The sequence below is a fragment of the Apium graveolens genome, chromosome 7, assembly GCF_009905375.1.
Source record: "Apium graveolens cultivar Ventura chromosome 7, ASM990537v1, whole genome shotgun sequence".
Taxonomy (NCBI): Eukaryota; Viridiplantae; Streptophyta; class Magnoliopsida; order Apiales; family Apiaceae; genus Apium; species Apium graveolens.
Genome location: NC_133653.1, coordinates 150,499,448 through 150,518,967, shown reverse-complemented (window position 1 = coordinate 150,518,967; position 19,520 = coordinate 150,499,448). Strand labels below are relative to the sequence as shown.

General features: G+C 31.0%; 3 protein-coding genes across 4 annotated transcripts; 2 read left to right on the top strand and 1 right to left on the bottom strand.

Moving 5' to 3' along the window:
* Window positions 1–3,453: 3,453 nt before the first annotated feature.
* LOC141670431 (2-methoxy-6-polyprenyl-1,4-benzoquinol methylase, mitochondrial-like) lies at window positions 3,454–14,495 on the top strand. Of its 2 annotated transcripts, none has more exons than XM_074476263.1 (9): window positions 3,454–3,650; window positions 8,315–8,416; window positions 9,788–9,914; window positions 10,009–10,070; window positions 10,533–10,691; window positions 10,817–10,961; window positions 11,766–11,837; window positions 11,992–12,100; window positions 12,214–12,350. In XM_074476263.1, the coding sequence occupies exons 2-9, from the start codon at window positions 8,323–8,325 to the stop codon at window positions 12,220–12,222; spliced, it is 777 nt and encodes a 258-aa protein (XP_074332364.1). In that variant the 5' UTR covers window positions 3,454–3,650; window positions 8,315–8,322; the 3' UTR covers window positions 12,223–12,350. The 2 variants fall into 2 exon arrangements, with proteins under 2 accessions (XP_074332364.1, XP_074332363.1); XM_074476262.1 differs by lacking the exon at window positions 12,214–12,350 and adding an exon at window positions 14,102–14,495 and having other exon boundaries at window positions 3,456–3,650.
* A 731-nt stretch (window positions 14,496–15,226) lies between these two features.
* On the bottom strand, window positions 15,227–15,970 carry LOC141674118 (CENP-B homolog protein 2-like). Its single transcript, XM_074480843.1, has 2 exons — window positions 15,636–15,970; window positions 15,227–15,554 (listed from the first exon to the last, which is right to left on the bottom strand). Exons 1-2 carry the CDS (start codon window positions 15,968–15,970, stop codon window positions 15,227–15,229), a joined length of 663 nt encoding a protein of 220 aa, XP_074336944.1.
* A 2,287-nt stretch (window positions 15,971–18,257) lies between these two features.
* LOC141674117 (CENP-B homolog protein 2-like) lies at window positions 18,258–18,944 on the top strand. The gene has a single exon (XM_074480842.1). It carries the CDS (start codon window positions 18,258–18,260, stop codon window positions 18,942–18,944), a length of 687 nt encoding a protein of 228 aa, XP_074336943.1.
* Window positions 18,945–19,520: the final 576 nt, after the last annotated feature.

Sequence of the window (19,520 nt, the reverse complement as noted above, 5' to 3'; positions counted from 1 at the left end):
TAGGACTCCAAAGTCCATTCTAATTCTGAGACTTGGCTACCAAGTCTCCTATACCAAGTCCAATTCAAGGACTCCCACATCTATATAAGGGGCCTCACCCCACAGATCAGAACTACGTTTTTTGGTTTGATTCTCTAATTCACGGAGATACGTATGCATCTCGTAAAGGCAGAGTTAAGCTACGAAACACGAGAGCAGCCATTAAAGGCCTTGAGCTCACGTTCCTTAGTAATAAATACAGCAATTATACATATTAGTTTTTAATCCATAACAACAAGCTTTCTAGAATTTATTGAAAAAAAATCTTAATACAATTATATGTAGAAAATGATTACAATATTCTATTAATATTCAAAGACATGATTGCGATACAATTTTCTAATACAGTCATATATAAAATATGATTAAAGATTCAACCAATTATAAATATAAAAGTATGAAATTGTTCTACTACAATTCAAATACCTAAATATGATATAATTATAAAATCGTAGGTGGAATATTATAAGATATTCAACTAACTATATAAAAAACAAAAAAGTAATTAAAATTCAATATCCGTATATTTCTCGACATCAACAGACTATTAAATATAAAAATAAATTGAAACAACATCTAAAGTAACAACATATGAACATTGAAAGGTAGAAACAATTAATTTATAAAAAAATAAAATATAAAATAAGTAAATATTAGAAAATCGTGCATAGCACATGCTATAAGCTAGTATTGAAAATTTGAACGTCGGTCAACATAACATATATTTTCTGGTAGGATTATTTATTTTATTTTTTAAACATAACCATTTTTTATTTAATATTGTTCCTAGATATTATATCTTAGATAAAAGTCCTAGGGTTTTTTTTGAAGTAAAAGTGCTATGGTTTAAAATAACATGAATTTATTGAAAAAAGATCCCAAATGTCAATATTTGGGAGAGAATGACTCTCAATGTCATTTTATAAAAAGATGGGCCCAAATGTCAATTCAAAACGGAACATCGCTTACCGTTTTTGTTATTTGCAAATAACGCAAATTGAGTATGGCATTTTTATTATTTCTTTAAATTAAAAAACGTAAATTCAATTAGAGTTTTTCAAAGTAAAACACACAGGACCGTGTCTTGTTTTGATGTTAGCATTTTGCATTTTTTTTAAAAAAAATTGATTGCCTAAAATTCTCGATAATGTTATATTTACAAATTTAACACGTTATTTTAAAGGTTATTTTGTTCGTATTTTATTTATATCTATATATATTTTAATACTTTTAAAACCCAAATCGAAAATTAGTGAAGCATATCATATTAAAAGTGGGCCCTAATTTAATAATTTTAACATTTTAGGATTCACTAATCCCCTTGTTCGTTAAACATTTTTAACATATTGAGAAATAAAATATTTAAACGTCCACCAATTTAGGGTTTAGGATTTAAGGGGCTCTAAACCTTACAGGTTAAACCGTAATTTAATCTAGGGTTTAGGGTCTAGCCATAAATCTTAATAACCAAACTCAAATTATTAATACTCCCTCTGTATCTTAATACTTTTCTCATATTGTGAATGACACATGTATTAAGAAAAGACAATCATTAACATTGTTAACACCAAAAAGTTCAAAAAAAAACTGAGAAACAAAAATTTCAGATTCCCGCCTAATTCATGGTTACAAGTGGCTAACCATAATTATTTACATAGAGCAATAATATTACAATAGTCAATTTCTAACAACCAATCAAATTGCATGATTACATGCACACAGATTATGCTAAATTACAAGTGTGTTACAATCAAATTTTTGAACTATAAATTGAAAAAAACCCAACTGCATCATTACTTTACCCCCATTTGTTCAGAAATGAGTTATGCATTCGCTTTTGATTTGAATCAACCAGCAAAAGAAGACACAGAATGACAAACACATGAAGAAGTACATGATCATCATCACAAAAGAGGGCAAAGCTCAGCTGTGACTCAAGGATGCAGGTAGTGAAGTGGCTTCTGAACAACCAGACATAGGGAAAATTGAAGTATGGTGCAATTCAAGAAGTGGTCAATATGTTCAATGTTACAAGGAGAACAATCAGCACAATATGGAGCACTGCAAGAAGGCAACAATTAGCAAGTCAGCCATACAACATGTCAACAAAGGGTCATAACTCAGGGAGAAAAAGAATACAAGTGCAACCTAATGCAATAACTGAGATAAACATGGGGGATAGAGCATGCATAAGAGACTTGACAGTACAACTTAAAGTATCTTCAACTACAACAAATAGAATGATAAAGAGAGAACTCATTAAACCTCACACAAACCCTTTACATCCTGCTTTGAAAGAGGCAAACCCATTTCAAAGGGTTGAATGAGTTCTAAATTTGTTAATGGGAGACACATCAACAACAAAGAGGCAATATTATCCTACGTACAACTTTATACACATTGATAAAAAGTGATTTTATCTAAGCAAAAAATCACAGAGGGTTTACCTGGAAAGAAATGAAAAAGGCAAGTACAGGACAACCAAGTCAAACAAATTCATACATAAAGTTATGTTCACAGCAGCTGTAGCTAGACCAAAATTTAATGTAGAAAATGAGTGTACCTTTGATGGGAAGATACTCACTTACCAAGAACCAACCAAGAGAGCATCCAAATACAGAGTAAAGGGGACATTTATCACCAAGGTTGTTGAATCAGTGGGGAAAAATGAAACAAGGAACATGTTAATCAATGATATAATACCAGCAATCATGCAGAAATGGCCAACAACTGAAGGTCATAAAACTATATACATACAACAAGACAAAGCAAGGACACACATATGCCAAGAAGACTTAGAGTGGTAACAAGTTCATCAATAAGGGGACTTTACATTCATTCTGGTGCAACAACCACCAAACAGTCCAGATTTAAATATTTTGGACTTGGTTTTTTTTAGAAGCATTTAATCATTAATGCACAAAATGCCAAAAGATGTCGATGATATGTTGGATGCAGTAAATCAGACATTTTATGAACTAGATGCAAGGACACTGACGAATGTATGGTTATCCTATCAATATGTCATGAATGAAGTGCTAAAAGTAAAAAACTCGAATCGCCTCGTGTTAATAAGAAAACAATAGCAGCTGAGGGTAAGCTACCAGTTCAAGTCACTGCACCAATGTGGGTTGTTCACGAGGCATGGGATCACGTACATGGACCAAACAGAGCATTAATTTTAAGAGGTTAATTAGGTCACTAAATTATCGAAACCAACCCAACCCAGCCTTTGTGCAACCCTACTCCAAGCAGCTTAAAGTTTAGTAACAAAACATGGAGTTAAGTTTTGTCCCCATAAACATGATTAAAAGTTACATTTTTTATAATAAAATTTTTTTAAAACCATAGACAAAACTCCGTTTTTGTTTAAAAAAACGAATTTGGAGAACTCTTTTGAATTGTCATTTAGAACATTTTTTATTTATGGTGCACGAAAAGAATGAGAGGCTGTAATTTTCTTGTTGGTTAAACCAGGTTACAATTACGATCCCGATTTTGAGACCTTGATGTTTAAACCTTGTTATAAAAGACTTTAAACCCTGAACACACCCCTCTTCACCCCCAACTGTATACTCTTAAACCGGAAAAATTCAGGTTTAAATCAATACGTAAGTCTTCGCAGCTTCTTAAAATTGGTTTGTATCTATTTATAATGTTTAGGATTTTGTTCAATTGACAGCTACATGGGTTTGTATCTATTTGTTTAATTTACTGATTGAATTCATATTACCATCATTGGAGTTTGTATCTATTTGTGTAAGACTCTTTTTGCTTGATATATTGGATATATGTGTGAACAATTCTTTACTTCTCCGTTTTCGTCGAGTTTTGGTAGTTACTAGGGGCCCTTGATTTGTGTATGTGTTTCCGTGTATATATGGTTTTCGTGATCTTTATGCTAAATTTAGCACCATTAACATTACAATAGTCTCTTGCAACCACCTATATTTTGTACAATGTTAATATCTCTTTAAAAGGAGTACAGGACTGTTCCACTGATAGGAAATTCGAGAAACATAGACAAAGCAGAGAAACTAATCAAGGCTTCCAAGGCCTGTGTAAAATTATTGAGTATAAGCTGACCAAACAAAAGACAGCACAAGGTTTTTTGTACCTTTGCTTTAGTGAATATGTTATTGCTTGGGTTATATGCTTGATCAGGTGAGGAGAAGGGGAGCTTGTTAGTCAGCTTAAATTATATCTTACGCTCCCAACTTTATTTACGAGCAAGACATACTTTCCTGATACGTACTTGGTTGCTACTTACATGTGAGGCGTCTTGCCTACTTACAAGTGAGAAATACCTCCCCAGACCCTACTAATGAGTAATGTGTGGGTCATATTGGGTATGTTTCGTTCACACACGTGACACGTGCACACCCTCATGTGGCACAACAAGTTCATGTTCATCAATAGATTCACAATGCAAGCAAAGTGAACGTTGACACTTAGGAGGATTCCTTAACTTAGAAACAAGAATAATAACAAATATGTCAAGCTAAAATGTTCTAGGGTAGAAGCTGGCTACACCATTTACTAATTATGAAAGTTGATAATGGACTCTGTGTAGAAAAGTGATTCTTCTACTAAAGACTGGTTCTGCTACAATCGACAAGATACTCTCCACTTTTTATCTTTTATTTTTTGGAATGGTAAGATATGGTACACATCTTATCTCACATCTTAAAATGTGAGATACGTTCTCACTCTACAAGTTTGCTTATTGTACCTGAGTGTGTATTTTAGTTCAGCCCAGTAGTGCACATGACCCATGTATGTGCAGTCAAGAAGGTGCTTAAACCAGCAATTTTTTGGTTTCCATGAAAGAACTACGTTTTTTGTTCTATGAACATGGCACTTAAACATTATATTGTTATTCTTGCTAATCTAATGGATTCCTAATATTGTGCACACAAACAATGATTTCAAGTTATATATTTAGTAATTGGAAGGTAATTAAAGTTTGTTATTGGGAAGAAATTTGATTTTCATGTTTTTAGTGTCATAGACTCATAGTTCATTAATGCTCCTATTGTGGTTCTGCTGGAGTTGCGTAGAACATACAAAAGGGCATGCGTTTTGATATCTTAATGTTCTGATAAATGTTATCATTTACTCCTATATTTATATGTTTTTTATTAACATTTTAATTATAATAAATTTAAAATAACTAGATCATTAAATAGGATGTTAAAAATGAGAAAGTCATAGGTATGTGTTTATAGTTTAAATTAACAAAAGTAAATTTCTTTTAGTTAAAATAAGTTATTCAAGTTGTTAGGCCCGTCAAGATAGCTGTTTAATAATTAGGTTATAAATTAAGTAGACCATAGACACGTGTTCATAATAATTATTAAAATAAGTTGGATCGTAATCAATGTCGTGTTTAAATTTATCCTTTGGATACACAACAATTTACTGAAACACGACGTACTTAATTATATTATATTATAAAATTTTATTTCATAATTTACATATTAATATATTATAATAACATATTTTTTATACAATTTGATGTTGATAATAAAATTTAGGGATTTTTTTCATAAATACCTAAGTTTTACAATTTTTTTGCAAAAATACTATCACTCTTTAAAAATATTTGTAAAATTACGTTTTGCAATTTTGGAACCATTTTGCAACCACGTTTGCAGCTTGATTTTTTTTTTAAAAAATTGCGAAAATACGTTCTGCAAATTTGTAACCATATTTGCAACATAAAATGTAATATCGAATGCAACCCGAAATCCAAACTAAAAAAATTGCACAATTCACACTAAATGCAACCTATTACGTAACATCGTATTTTTGCAAATATTTTCACAAAAAAATAGTATTTTCGCAATTTTTTTTGATAAAATGGCAAATAATTTTACAAAAAGTAGTATTTTTGATAAATTTCCTAAAGTTTATATATGAATTCGATTAATTTTATAAATAAACATTAATTAAATAATTAACAATATTTATAAAAATGAGTAATATTATTCTAAATAAAATATATTAGTGTTGTATTCATGTGTATTTACGTTGATACAAATTTCTCTTTTTGAACTCTATCATTTCACTTTAATTCATAAGTTCAACACCTTCGCTATATGCACAAATCGGTCATTTAATAATAATTTATGTCAAATAATTCAATTAATTATCAATTTCTCCAGGATAAATATTTTGTTTTCAATCGTTTGATTTTTATCTTTCCTACGAAAGCTAGGTTTATTTTGTTTTGTTAGTATATCTTGAGCTAAAGTTGATATTTTTTACTATAAGAGTTACGATTTTTTTTTGTCGAAACTTCATGTAGTATATTTCCAAAATTATTCAATTAGGATTACAATTTTGAGTTTTTGTTTGTCTAGTTTATATATCTTGTAACAAAGTTGATATCTTTATTATTTGAGTTAGAGTTTATTTGTTTGGTGTTGGGGGGAATTTATTTTACTCGGTTTAAGTATGAACAATAATCAAATTTATGTAAATATAAATATAGTTATAGTAAGTAATGAAGTAAGAATCAAAAAAATTATATGAAAACATAATATATTAAAATTTGTTTTACTCGGTTTAAAGTATGAACAATAACCAAATTTATGTAAATATAAATATAGTTATAGTAATAAAGTATAAAAAATAAAATGAAAACATAATATATTAATATTATTATTTATAAATGTAATAAATTTAGAATAATTATGTAAATAAAATATTATATTATAAAATTTACATATAATTATACTTATTATGATATAAATATTATTACATATAATATTATAATTAATAATTATATATATATATATATATATTTCTAAATTGATGTTAGTACCAAACCTAATTTTACTCATTGACTATAGAGAATATATATATATATATATGTATATATGAATAGTATAAAATAATTAAGATCAGTGATCATTTTAAGTTGTAAAATCATATATCCCCAGTAACGCGGAAACTAATGCTCTTGCTTAAAATGTTTATAATGGTAATATTCAGGCTTGGCACAGAATTTAGATTCTAGGTTTCACTTTTGTTATTTAGAAAGATGTATTTATAAATTATAGTCAAGTGTAGTTTCTATAGACAAAGGTCCCGAGTTCAATTCCAGGTTAGTGTTGTAACATCCCGGTCCCACATTGAGACATGTTAGACACGTAGTTCAGTTTATAAGCTAGATTATCACGGCAAAAATAATTATTTTTTGTGGGTACGTAGTGGGCTGCGGATCACCTAAGCTGTTGCACTTGGGGCTAATGTACTGGGATTATTATGTTTAAAATTAAACTTGATATTTGAAAAAGACTAGGGATTTGACCCTGATTGTCACAAGTGCAATATACTAGTCACATTTTCCTTGATGATCCTATCCCTTACTACCGAACCACGCAATGATCTTTTGATTCTATACTCTTTTGAATCTATACAGTTTTTTTCTTTAGTTTTTTTAATTGTAATAATGATAGATATTATGTTACCGGAGATAAACCTATGTACATATTCAGTTTAATGAGATTCGTGGAGTTTTGTCTTTGGGAAATGAGAGGAATTGAAATATAAATTTCTAATTCAAATGCATGGCTTGCCCATATTCTTCTTTTTGTTTGTCTATAATATATATTGTCTACGTAAAACATGTGTATGCTACTGGGAGTACTGATGCAAGTTGCAACACTGATTTGATCTTGTACTGAGTTTATGGAAGGTATATTAATTTACAAATTCCAGATATTTGGAATTGTGAAGTGTGAACTATAGGCCTTTTAGTTTCCAGTTTTAAAGACAGCTGAAAGTCAAGCAGAATCTAAAATTTTAAAGTATTAACAAGAAGGGGGTTTTGTTACATGAGTACTCTAAAAATTAAGTTTGAAACTTTTGTTATGTAATACTAATTTAAGTCTTTAATATTGGTGGGATTACTTCGTGCTTTCACCTGGTTCTCATCTACTTGTGTGATTATGTCATTGGAACGTTATGAAATTATTTTAACTTGGTGAATATTTTATCTTATATGTATATGTAAAACACTTTTTAAATATGAAAATGTGTATATAGGCCTAGGTTAAGCCATCATTTAAACTGGTTTGCTTCTAATTATAATTTCTTTGTCACTCGTTATTTATTTGGTAACCTATTATATTCAGGGTTTCTACTATCCCTCCTCCACAGCTCTAGTTTCTTATCAAGATATTTTGTTGTCCGTGGTTTTTTTTAGTAAAAGATCATCCATGTATATTGATCCATGGTCTGATTTTATATGGGAAATGACTGGCAGATTACACGATGGCTTTGAGAATGGTTGCAAGGAATTTTAGGAGTAAGCTCCTGCCTAGTTTTACTCCGGCATCTATGTTGCACTCTCATGCTACAAGTTTCGGTAAGCCTGTTTCTTTTGAATTTCAATATTGTACTTTCTAAGGTTCCATGATATGTCCATCTAAAATTGAAATTATTTTGAAGGGATAATTATTTAGCATTAAGTAGGGAGAATGTGTGGTCTAGTTTAGTCGTTAACCTGTTGGATCTGTTAGAACATGTTTCTTTGCCAGCAATTACGGAGGATTTAGATTCCTGACACAAGTAGATAGTTGAATATTCAAGTCAGCTTTTTATAGGCTGACCTAATATCAGTATGGGGAGGAAGAGAGGTGGGTTAAGCCTTGTGGAAGAATTGTACCCCTTCTAAAGTTAAGAGAGGCGGAGTGGTGGACAGTAGTTGGATGTTCTTGACAAGATCGGCCTTAAGGAAATTTTGCAGTGGCAAAGGCCATATCAATATATGTCTCCTATTTGGTGAATACTTGCAAGGAGGCATAGAATCGGTCAATTATATATCTCTGGATTGTCACGCCTTCTTCATAATATTTTTTGTTCCTTTATCTCTTAGAGGGACGTAAACGGGTGTCTTGTTGGAGTGGTCAAACTTTTAACAACTTGTTAAGTTATATGTCCTGAGAGGAATAGCAGGCAGTTTGAAGATTCTTTTGATTCCCTATAATCAGTGTAGGAATGGATAAAGTTTTGGGTTGCTTCTTTGGTGTGCTAATCTAAAAGTTTTGTGAGTTTAACTTTTTTCGATCTTATTTGGAAGTCTGATAAGTTTTTAAACTTCTAGTCTTTGTTGACAGTTGTGTTTTTTGTTATTTGTTTTGGTTGTATACGGAGAGTTAAAGATTATATGCTGTATGAATACACGGGGCAGAGTTGGGAAAAAGGAAGACAGGTTTAGGGATATGCATTCTCTGTATACATATTTGGTGGGTAAAAAAGGCCCTACAAGTGATAATATATATATATTTAGGGTCAAGTATCTTAGATATTAAGTATCCAGGTCATTTATTCTATATATTATGATGATAATAATGCAGATTATTTGTGTTAATACATCAGGTCTAGTTGAAAAAATAGAAGTGTATTATATTGTGGATCACTAATAGGAACATAGTCTAGTTTTAATAGAACATGATAATGTAGTGGAGCTTATATCAGGAAATAGAAAATTATGACTTCCTAATTTATGGGAAAAATATGCATATGGTAGCCCAAACAAGACAAAAGAAAACTGGAGTCAGTTCCTTGTTCTGTTTTATGCTATGAAGAAATTTTCTTATGCTTGTGTATGCTTTAGGACTGAAGTTGTCGAGTGGATTGTCTTCATAAAAAGATATAAAGCACTGAAAAATCTGTATTGCATTGGAAGTTTAGAACTTTTTATTCATGCAATTGACATATATATTCATGTGATTAGGATATAAAGAAGTACCGGAAGAAGAAAAGAGCAAATTGGTTGGGAATGTCTTTACTAGTGTGGCTTCAAATTATGACCTTATGAATGACCTCATGAGTGCTGGATTACATAGATTATGGAAGGAAAGGTTGTTACTTTAATTCTATATATAATATAATCTAATCTGTAATAGCCTCGAATGCTTTAATACCTAGAATTTAGTCGGTTTATTTTGTTTCCAGATTGGTATCCAAACTAAATCCATTTCCTGGAATGAAGCACCTTGATGTAGCTGGTGGGACAGGTTTTTATCTTTTCGACGTATTCTCTTTCTTAAATCTCAGTAGTCATGGCCTGATAAGTGATAATTAATTTTTGAGAGGTTTCGACACGATATGAACTAGAAGCTTTTATGTCTTGAATGTTTGTCTAAATCCCCCATAAACTATATATTAAATAGAAAAAGTGAATGACCATATAATACAAACAACATTGCAAACTTAAAACTTTGTGATCTCACATTTCCCTTTCTAGTCTTCCCACCTTAAATTTCTTTTTATTACTTCTTTACATCCATTTCCCATGCCATTTGTTCCAACCAAATGGAGCATAGTTTTATGTTTTGGCTCCTTTCATTTCTTGCTCAAAGGTCATCATTTATACATTAAAAATCTTGTTTTAAGTTTCTATAGACCCTAAACTGTGAAACAGATTTATATGTATGTAAATTTCTGTAGCTTGATTTTTTAATTTTTTCTAATTACAGGGGATGTTGCATTCCGAATTCTAGAAAGTATTAACAGTGTTAGGCATAAAGCGCTACGAGATACGTTTGAAGAGAATTTACAGGAAGAAACTCAGATATATGTATGTGATATCAACCCAAATATGTTGAATGTTGGCAAAATCCGGGCCCAAGAGAGAGGTAATTTGCGAGGAATGTTTCATAGTGAGAAATTAATATTTTAATTACCACTTGTATAATCTTGTAGAGAACGAACCTTACCTGTTATTAGTTGCATACTTACATTTGTCTTCGTATCGTTTTAGGCCTAGGAGAAGATGGATCTATAGTATGGGTTGAAGGAGATGCCGAAGCATTAAATTTTGAGGATGGCTCTATAGATGGTTATACAATTGCTTTTGGTATTAGAAATGTGACACATATTGAGAAAGTTCTTTCTGAAGCATACAGGTAACTTACAAACAAACTTGTTTGCTATTTGGACTTCTAAGCATGTAATGTAGCTTAAGAGTTGATATTGTATAGATATAGCTGAGATAGTCCTCAACCCTTTTATTACTATCATACAACATCACCTATGAGAATTGCAGATACATTAGCTGATCTTAGTTTCGTTGCATGCTTAATTTTTTTATTGTATGATGAACCTTGTAAAATATGAGAAAGTGTATGGTTTCCTTTAACATTATCCAAATTTATTTATACATGTATTTTTTTTTTAATTTTGTACAAAAATACAAAGTAAATATATGGTTTCTGTTATTTGCATCCCCTTGGTTAGAGGAAAGTTGCGCATACGATTCAAACTTTTCGACACATCTTGAGAAAAAAACATATAAACACTACTAGTGCAACTTGCAATAACTTTGCTGCTTCTTTTAAAAGTGTTCCAAATTTAATTAGACAGCCATCGCAAATCGAAAATCTTTCGCTGCACCCTGAAGGAAGAAAGGAACGAACAGATTCATTTTGATAATTAATTACGGTAAAGCATCAGCTTGTCTTTTATGGATTGGAAACCTAAATCTTGTCTACGCGATTATATGACTCTTAATGAAACCTAAATGTTGCCTACACGATGCTAATATGCCTGTTAATGCGCATGTTAAAATGATGCCTTTTTGTCATAGTACAGAAACTGTGTAGAATCTGTTTGTTCAATTAATGAGAATTTAATGAATATGAAATGACTAAGTGTAGCTGAAAATTTTGTAGCTGTTACAGTACCTGATCCCCATAATTTATTTGTGTCAGGGTGCTTAAAAAGGGTGGAAGATTTCTTTGCCTTGAATTGAGCCATGTGGAAAATCCAGCTTTCAAGCAGTTGTAAGATGTTTTAGAAGATTATATATATAGCAATGAATTCTTACATACTATATTACGTGAATTCTTAAAGCACATTTGGTATACTCTTCTTTGAATCTTATATATAGAATTTTATTTAGAATTTTAGTTAAATGTTGGTGGCCTTATTATGCAGCTATGATTATTACTCATTCTCAGTCATTCCAGCCATAGGGGAGCTAGTTGCCGGAGATAGGAATTCTTACCAATACTTGGTTGAAAGTATACGTAAATTTCCTCCACAGGTAAAAATTATACTGTTGATAGAATTGCAGTTGAGGTTTATTATTGATTCCTTGCCAGTTAAATTTTTTTAAAAGGGCACTTATACTTCACTTGGCTGTTGCCTGGGTTTTAGCTTGATTAGTGACTATGAGATGTGGACTAGAATGTGGACCTTCGGACATGACACTGATCCTAGTGAACAACTATAGATTGCAAAAAAGTGGCAAGGATCTTGTCCTTGTTTTAGAAGCAGGTAGAGAGAGTTTCCTCAATTTGGAATGGACGTGGAGATGCTACATGATTTTGCAATGCATTACATTTGAAGTTTGTAGGGTACTTGCAACATATATACAAATATAGGATCATGTTCCACTACAAAACAAATTATTCTACAAACTCCACAGACCTTAAAAATCACCAATTTCAATTGTATAGATCACCTGATAGCATAGTACAAATCACCAAAAAATATACCAAAGATGAATCACCATTTACAACCTTACAAATCAATCCGACCAATATAGTACAAGTCACCTGAATAAATCACCAAAAAATATACCAAAGATAAATCACCATTTATAACCTTACAAATCAATCTGACCAATATAGTACAAGTCACCCGAATTAGATGGGATATATACATAAAAATACCTGAAATCATTATAGGCATTGTATTAAACATAATTATTGTTTGGGGTAGACTTGTAATTGCTGATTCTGTATGGGTTGTAGTGTTGTTAGAATTAGAAGGTATTATCTAAAGCTTTGATCTTGTAAGTTGAACTTATTAGCTAATTAAAAATGTTCTTAATCTTATTAGCTAATAAGGCCGTATTGAATACACTGTATAAATTTTCTTACATATTATATCCTTATGTATAATTGAGTAAAAGAGTTCACGTGGCATGGTTTGGTGTGGTCATCACATGTCCTAATCTATATAATTGTAAAAAGTTAAAAGAAAATTCTTAAAAATACATACAGTAATAAACTTACATAATATGATTTCAAAAGATTTACACACTTGCAAAAAAATAAAAATTAATAAAATAAAGCATTTATATAAATATGGGAGTAAAAGTGTTAGTGTGGCGTGGTACGATCATCAACAGATTATCAGTAGAGTACAAAAAGAAATGTTTTTTTATCTGACAAGTAGAAGAGAAGAGTAGAGACAGGGATCTTGAATATTGTAAATGGTGGAGATCTTATACCAAGTAGGAAAGACAATCCAGCTGGAGGTACTTATACGTAAGAATCTTGATTTGAGGAGCAGAAATATTTTTGTTTCTCACAAGATTCTGAGATTGACTGAAGTTTCAAGACATTTCTACAAGAGTGTGGTCCATGTGTATCACAGCCAAACTAACAAATGCGACAATTTATCAGAAGTAAATTTTATAATTAGAAAACAGAGGATGTAAATTTTTGATGTAGTCAGACTTCAATTTGCATATTAATAAGTTAGTGTATCCTGTTCCATCATATCTTTGGCGTGTTTTAAAAATGCCACCTTCAGCTTTTAGACTAAAAATAATTTTTATAGAATTAAATTATAATTCTCCTACATAATTGCTTGTAATCAATCTTAGATATAATTTATTATTTTGTATAAGGCGTCGTGTGATATACCTAAATACTTTTAATATTTGTACTCACGTGGAAATAATTATAAAGCCAATATACATAATGAATTAAAAATGTGGAGATGTGGCCGTATGGAAATTGCAATTTAAGTGGAATGATAGCTGGAAAACAAGTGAGCTTGTCATACACTCGTACCCAAATGGCCATCATCCATGCATTTCAGAAAAATCCTGTGGCTGTATGTAGGCTTAGCAGGTTTCTCGATATTAGGAAGAGTGAATATGTTTTTTCCCATTAAGAATCTGAAACTGTCTGAGTCTGGCATGACGCGAGTCACATAAATAAAAAATATGTTATTTATTAAAGTGGAAATTGTAACTAGATTTTCCTAGTCTGTTAACTAAATGACTTCCTTGAAAATAAAATTATTGCAGGAGAAATTTGCTTCACTGATTTCAGAAGCTGGATTCCAGAAGGTTGAATATGAAAATCTCGTTGGTGGAGTTGTCGCAATTCATTCTGGATTGAAGTTTTAGAGGAGTGAGTGCAAAAAACTTTTACGTAGTTGTGGTAGGACACTTGGTTTCCAAAGTTGCAGTGGCCTTGTGAAATTTTCAGAGGTCTAGTTCTGCAAGTGATCTACATGCTCCTGGGTCTAATCAAACAATTACTTGCTAGTTTGTCTTCTCATTTTTTTTGTTTCATATTTACTTTTTTATCAAATTTGTCCCGCATGAGGTGGCAATTGTGTTCTTAAAATCTTTTATAACTTGTCTTTAAACACACTGCTTTGAAAAAAATGTCTCCCCCTAGCGCTGCTTAAGAAAACTTGTTAATAACTCTTACTAGTCTTTAATGGAGCTTGAAAATTGAGTTTCTTTTTGCTTCTTGACTTGAATGCAAGTCATGAACGGAGTCTGCCTTGCTATAGCAGAGAGCAATTAATAACTTGGACCAGATATTTTATAGTTGTAATGAAGGAAACCTGTTGTATCTTGAAGATAACTAAATAGAGAGCCTATAGTAATTATGTTAGAATTCAGAGATCCGTATATATCTATGGTATTGTCTTTTAATCTCAAAATTTTCTCAATCTCAAGAATTTGCTTTGGATCTAGCAAGAGATCTAATGACACTGGTCTAGGTATGTTGTATGAGGAAGGGAATGCAACGGCAAGGCATGCATAGTGACCTTGATGTGTATCTTGAAGATATTAATCTTTATTACAGTAAAACCTCTGTAAATTAATACTCGATTAATTAATAATCTCTCTAAATTAATAATTTTGTCCGGTCCCGACTTGGGCCAGTTCAAAAAATGATCAATTTCGATAAGATAATAAGATAATAATTTTTTTGAAAACCCTGTATAAAAATATGGTCCCAATAAAACTATAAATTAATAATTCCTTTATATTCATAAAAATATAGCTATTACATCTTTGTAAAATATGATTCAATTGTAGTTTGCTTTTTCATATAATTTAAATCAACATGAAGCTCATCCCTAATCTTCCTTATTGCATCGAAAAACTCGGATGTGGTGCTTTCATGTTGCATCAAAAAGTTATTAAGCATTTTTGATGCCTTGAGTGCTTTGCATACTTTCCAATAATCCATAAAGGAATTTTTTCAGAGCCATCTTCATTGCAACATATAACAACCGTGAGCCTTTCTTTGTCTTGTTTTCTTCCTTCAAGTTGTTTCGTAGCAAGAGAGTGATCAGCTTGTAACCTGTAAAACAAACCAGTTTCGTCCATGTTAAAAACATATTTCATAGGGAACTGGTTTATTTTTTCCCTTATGGACTCCAGTTTCTTCTCCATGTCCTGTACATCAACAGAACCACTTTCTCCAAAGCGACGAAATGACTTAATATCATGTCTTAACTTGAATTTCTCAAGCCAACCTTGAGAAAAAGTGTGCTCCTGATCTTGTTGAGGGTATAAAATTTTCATGGTCTCTTTTGTCTTCTCTAAAATTAGCTCTCCTGTCATATTAACACGATCTTGGTACTGGAGAAACCATTCATAGAGAACCTTCTCCATATCTGGATATTTTGCTGGTTTATGTCGCTTAATATCTTTTCTTTTCTCCAAGTAATTAGCTGCAAGATAGTCTGCTGACCTTTTCAGTGTATTTGATATTGTACCTTGACTAACTTTTAGATGAAACTTATTCTCGAGCCACAACTGGAGATCTTTTTGAGTGCATGATGAATTTTCTCTTTTATATTCACATAATGCTTTTCTTGCTTCATCCGTCATTGTTGATTTTGTGACACCTTTTAGATGAGAAGCCATTGTTTTGTTTATATAATTTTTCCCCCAATCTAGTATATACAGTATATATAATATATTTTATGACTACACATACATTGAATACTTTCTATGTAAAATACAATGAATTAAATTAATTCATGTACTTTGAATTTTCCTAATATACATTGAATATTTTCTATGTAAAATACAATGAATTTAACTTATACACTACATGGACTTTGAATCTAATATATTGTACATTACATTGACTTTCTAAATTCATATACATTGAATTAATTGAATTAAGTATAAAATATAAATTGTACAATTCATTTTATTTAAATTTATGTGAATAAAAATTTAATCAAATGTTAATTTTGTTTGCTACCGAAAATTCTCTATAAATTAATAATTATTAATTTATCGATTAATTAATACCTCTCTAAATTAATAGAATTCTCCGGTCCCAACTATATTAATTTATAGAGGTTTTACTGTAGGTGGTGTTTATTGTGACAGTTTGTGCAGTTTTTATTAGAGTTTGTTAAGTAGCATTAAATATATTTTAACTAGATTTCAGAATTCAAGATTTTTGTGTGGGCGTGTAACACAAGTCTCTCTCTCCGCTCCCACCCTGTGGCAGCCACAGACGTACATACTGTTATTGAGATCCAATTGGAGGTTGACATGCTATGTGTAAATTTAACCGAGCAGAAGGATAATTGATTCGTTTTAACCTGATTGTATGGGTTGGTTCCATAACTTGAAAGGGTCTGGTTTGGATTTGGTTTCTAAATAAATCAGACTGACGCAAAACCCCGGAGTATATAATAAAATATGTTATAAAATTGTAAATATAATATATATTTAAAGTTACATATATATGTATGGACCATTAAATTAGATTGATCTAGTCGCTTAGATTAGTTTCCAATTTTTATTTTAAAAGTTGTTTCTATTTAATCATCTCCCTATATATATATGTATATTAAAAATTTGATTGGTTTGATTTTGGGTTTCTGACCTATATAACTCGGATTTGGGTTTCAGCATATATATAGGGTTTTAGAGAAACTCAAACCCAACTGAAACCTGATATTTCGATTTTGGCTTTGGATTTATGGGTTTGTTTTATGTTCGCATTCAGTTTTGTTTTTTACAAAACTTAAATTGACCCAGGCCTTTGTCATCCATAATGCTATCCAAGCTTTGAAATAATATTATTTGTTGGTTATACTAACTTGTAGTTTATTAGGTAGTTTCAGAAGGAGATTGTTTTTGAGGTGTTTCACTGAAATCTAATCTTGACATCTAAGAGTCTGCTTTGGCGGCTCTGGTAGTTTAGTGTTTCTCATTCGGGGTGCTATGTCACTAAATGAGTCTTTTTTGCAAGTTGTGGGATACTCTATACTTTGATTCCGTTTTATGACATTTGTGTTATTATTATAGGTGCTTCTTGAACACTAGTTTTTTTTTTTTTGTTATACTATATTCTATGCAGACAAGCTGTGATCTTGTTTTGTTTTCCCCCTAGTTGTGAAATAACACTTGGTTTGCTATTATTCCTTTCTTCTGGTTTTACCGTATTATTCCTCCAATTTGCATGATGTCCGATAGTTTGGGTATCTTTTAGTTTTTGAATTCTATGTCCGGTGCACAAACATTCTTGGAATAATTTTAAATTGGCCGTTATACTTGGTGACGGCGAAGCAAAAAGTTGAATCTTTGCCTTTGATCAGGTTGGTCAAATTCAGCTTACACATTCTATGTTTAGCAGGTATGAGATGACATAAAAGACTAGTTATTTGGTTTAGTCCACGGACTTGTTTAACTAATTGTACAATTCCATATGCATGCCGAGGTTTGTGTATGTACAGTAAAACCTCTATAAATTAATATAGTTGGGACCAGAGAATTCTATTAATTTAGAGAGGTATTAATTAATCGATAAATTAATAATTATTAATTTATAGAGAATTTTCGGTAGCAAACAAAATTAACTTTTGATTAAATTTTTATTCACATAAATTTAAATAAAATGAATTGTACAATTTATATTTTATATTTAATTCAATTAATTCAATGTATATGAATTTAGAAAGTCAATGTAATGTACAATATATTAGATTCAAAGTCCATGTAGTGTATAAGTTAAATTCATTGTATTTTACATAGAAAATATTCAATGTATATTAGAAAAATTCAAAGTACATAAATTAATTTAATTCATTGTATTTTACATAGAAAGTATTCAATGTATGTGTAGTCATAAAATATATTATATATACTGTATATACTAGATTGGGGGAAAAATTATACAAACAAAACAATGGCTTCTCATCTAAAAGGTGTCACAAAATCAACAATGACGGATGAAGCAAGAAAAGCATTATGTGAATATAAAAGAGAAAATTCATCATGCACTCAAAAAGATCTCCAGTTGTGGCTCGAGAATAAGTTTCATCTAAAAGTTAGTCAAGGTACAATATCAAATACACTGAAAAGGTCAGCAGACTATCTTGCAGCTAATTACTTGGAGAAAAGAAAAGATATTAAGCGACATAAACCAGCAAAATATTCAGATATGGAGAAGGTTCTCTATGAATGGTTTCTCCAGTACCAAGATCGTGTTAATATGACAGGAGAGCTAATTTTAGAGAAGGCAAAAGAGATCATGAAAATTTTATACCCTCAACAAGATCAGGAGCACACTTTTTCTCAAGGTTGGCTTGAGAAATTCAAGTTAAGACATGGTATTAAGTCATTTCGTCGCTTTGGAGAAAGTGGTTCTGTTGATGTACAGGACATGGAGAAGAAACTGGAGTCCATAAGGGAAAAAATAAACCAGTTCCCTATGAAAGATGTTTTTAACATGGACGAAACTGGTTTGTTTTACAGGTTACAAGCTGATCACTCTCTTGCTACGAAACAACTTGAAGGAAGAAAACAAGACAAAGAAAGGCTCACGGTTGTTATATGTTGCAATGAAGATGGCTCTGAAAAAATTCCTTTATGAATTATTGGAAAGTATGCAAAGCACTCAAGGCATCAAAAATGCTTAATAACTTTTTGATGCAACATGAAAGCACCACACCCGAGTTTTTCGATGCAATAAGGAAGATTAGGGATGAGTTTCATGTTGATTTAAATTATATGAAAAAGCAAACTACAATTGAATCATATTTTACAAAGATGTAATAGCTATATTTTTATGAATATAAGGGAATTATTAATTTATAGTTTTATTGGGATCATATTTTTATACAGAGTTTTCAAAAAAATTATTATCTTATTATCTTATCGAAATTGATCATTTTTTGAACTGGCCCAAGTCGGGACCGGACAAAATTATTAATTTAGAGAGATTATTAATTAATCGAGTATTAATTTACAGAGGTTTTACTGTAGAATTATCTTGATAAAAAGTGCAACACATCTTGTGTTACATGTTCTAGACGGGATACGAATTTCTTATACCTGTTGATATGGGAGATGATCATAAATTCGCGTATTTATGTATAAGACACTTGTTAATAATGACGTGTACAATATGAGATACAGCAATTACAATTTGTACTATTTTTTTGCTCCG

Excerpts from the sequence above, each read along its gene's own strand:
- LOC141674118 (XM_074480843.1), bottom strand. The coding sequence starts at position 15,970 with ATGGCTTCTCATCTAAAAGGTGTCACAAAATCAACAATGACGGATGAA. Across the intron at positions 15,555-15,635 it reads GAGCTAATTTTAGAGAAGAC|AAGACATGATATTAAGTCAT; the intron begins AAAAGAGACCAT and ends GAAATTCAAGTT.
- LOC141670431 (XM_074476262.1), top strand. The coding sequence starts at position 8,323 with ATGGCTTTGAGAATGGTTGCAAGGAATTTTAGGAGTAAGCTCCTGCCT. Across the intron at positions 9,915-10,008 it reads CATAGATTATGGAAGGAAAG|ATTGGTATCCAAACTAAATC; the intron begins GTTGTTACTTTA and ends TTTTGTTTCCAG. Across the intron at positions 10,962-11,765 it reads GTTCTTTCTGAAGCATACAG|GGTGCTTAAAAAGGGTGGAA; the intron begins GTAACTTACAAA and ends TATTTGTGTCAG.
- LOC141674117 (XM_074480842.1), top strand. The coding sequence starts at position 18,258 with ATGGCTTCTCATCTAAAAGGTGTCACAAAATCAACAATGACGGATGAA.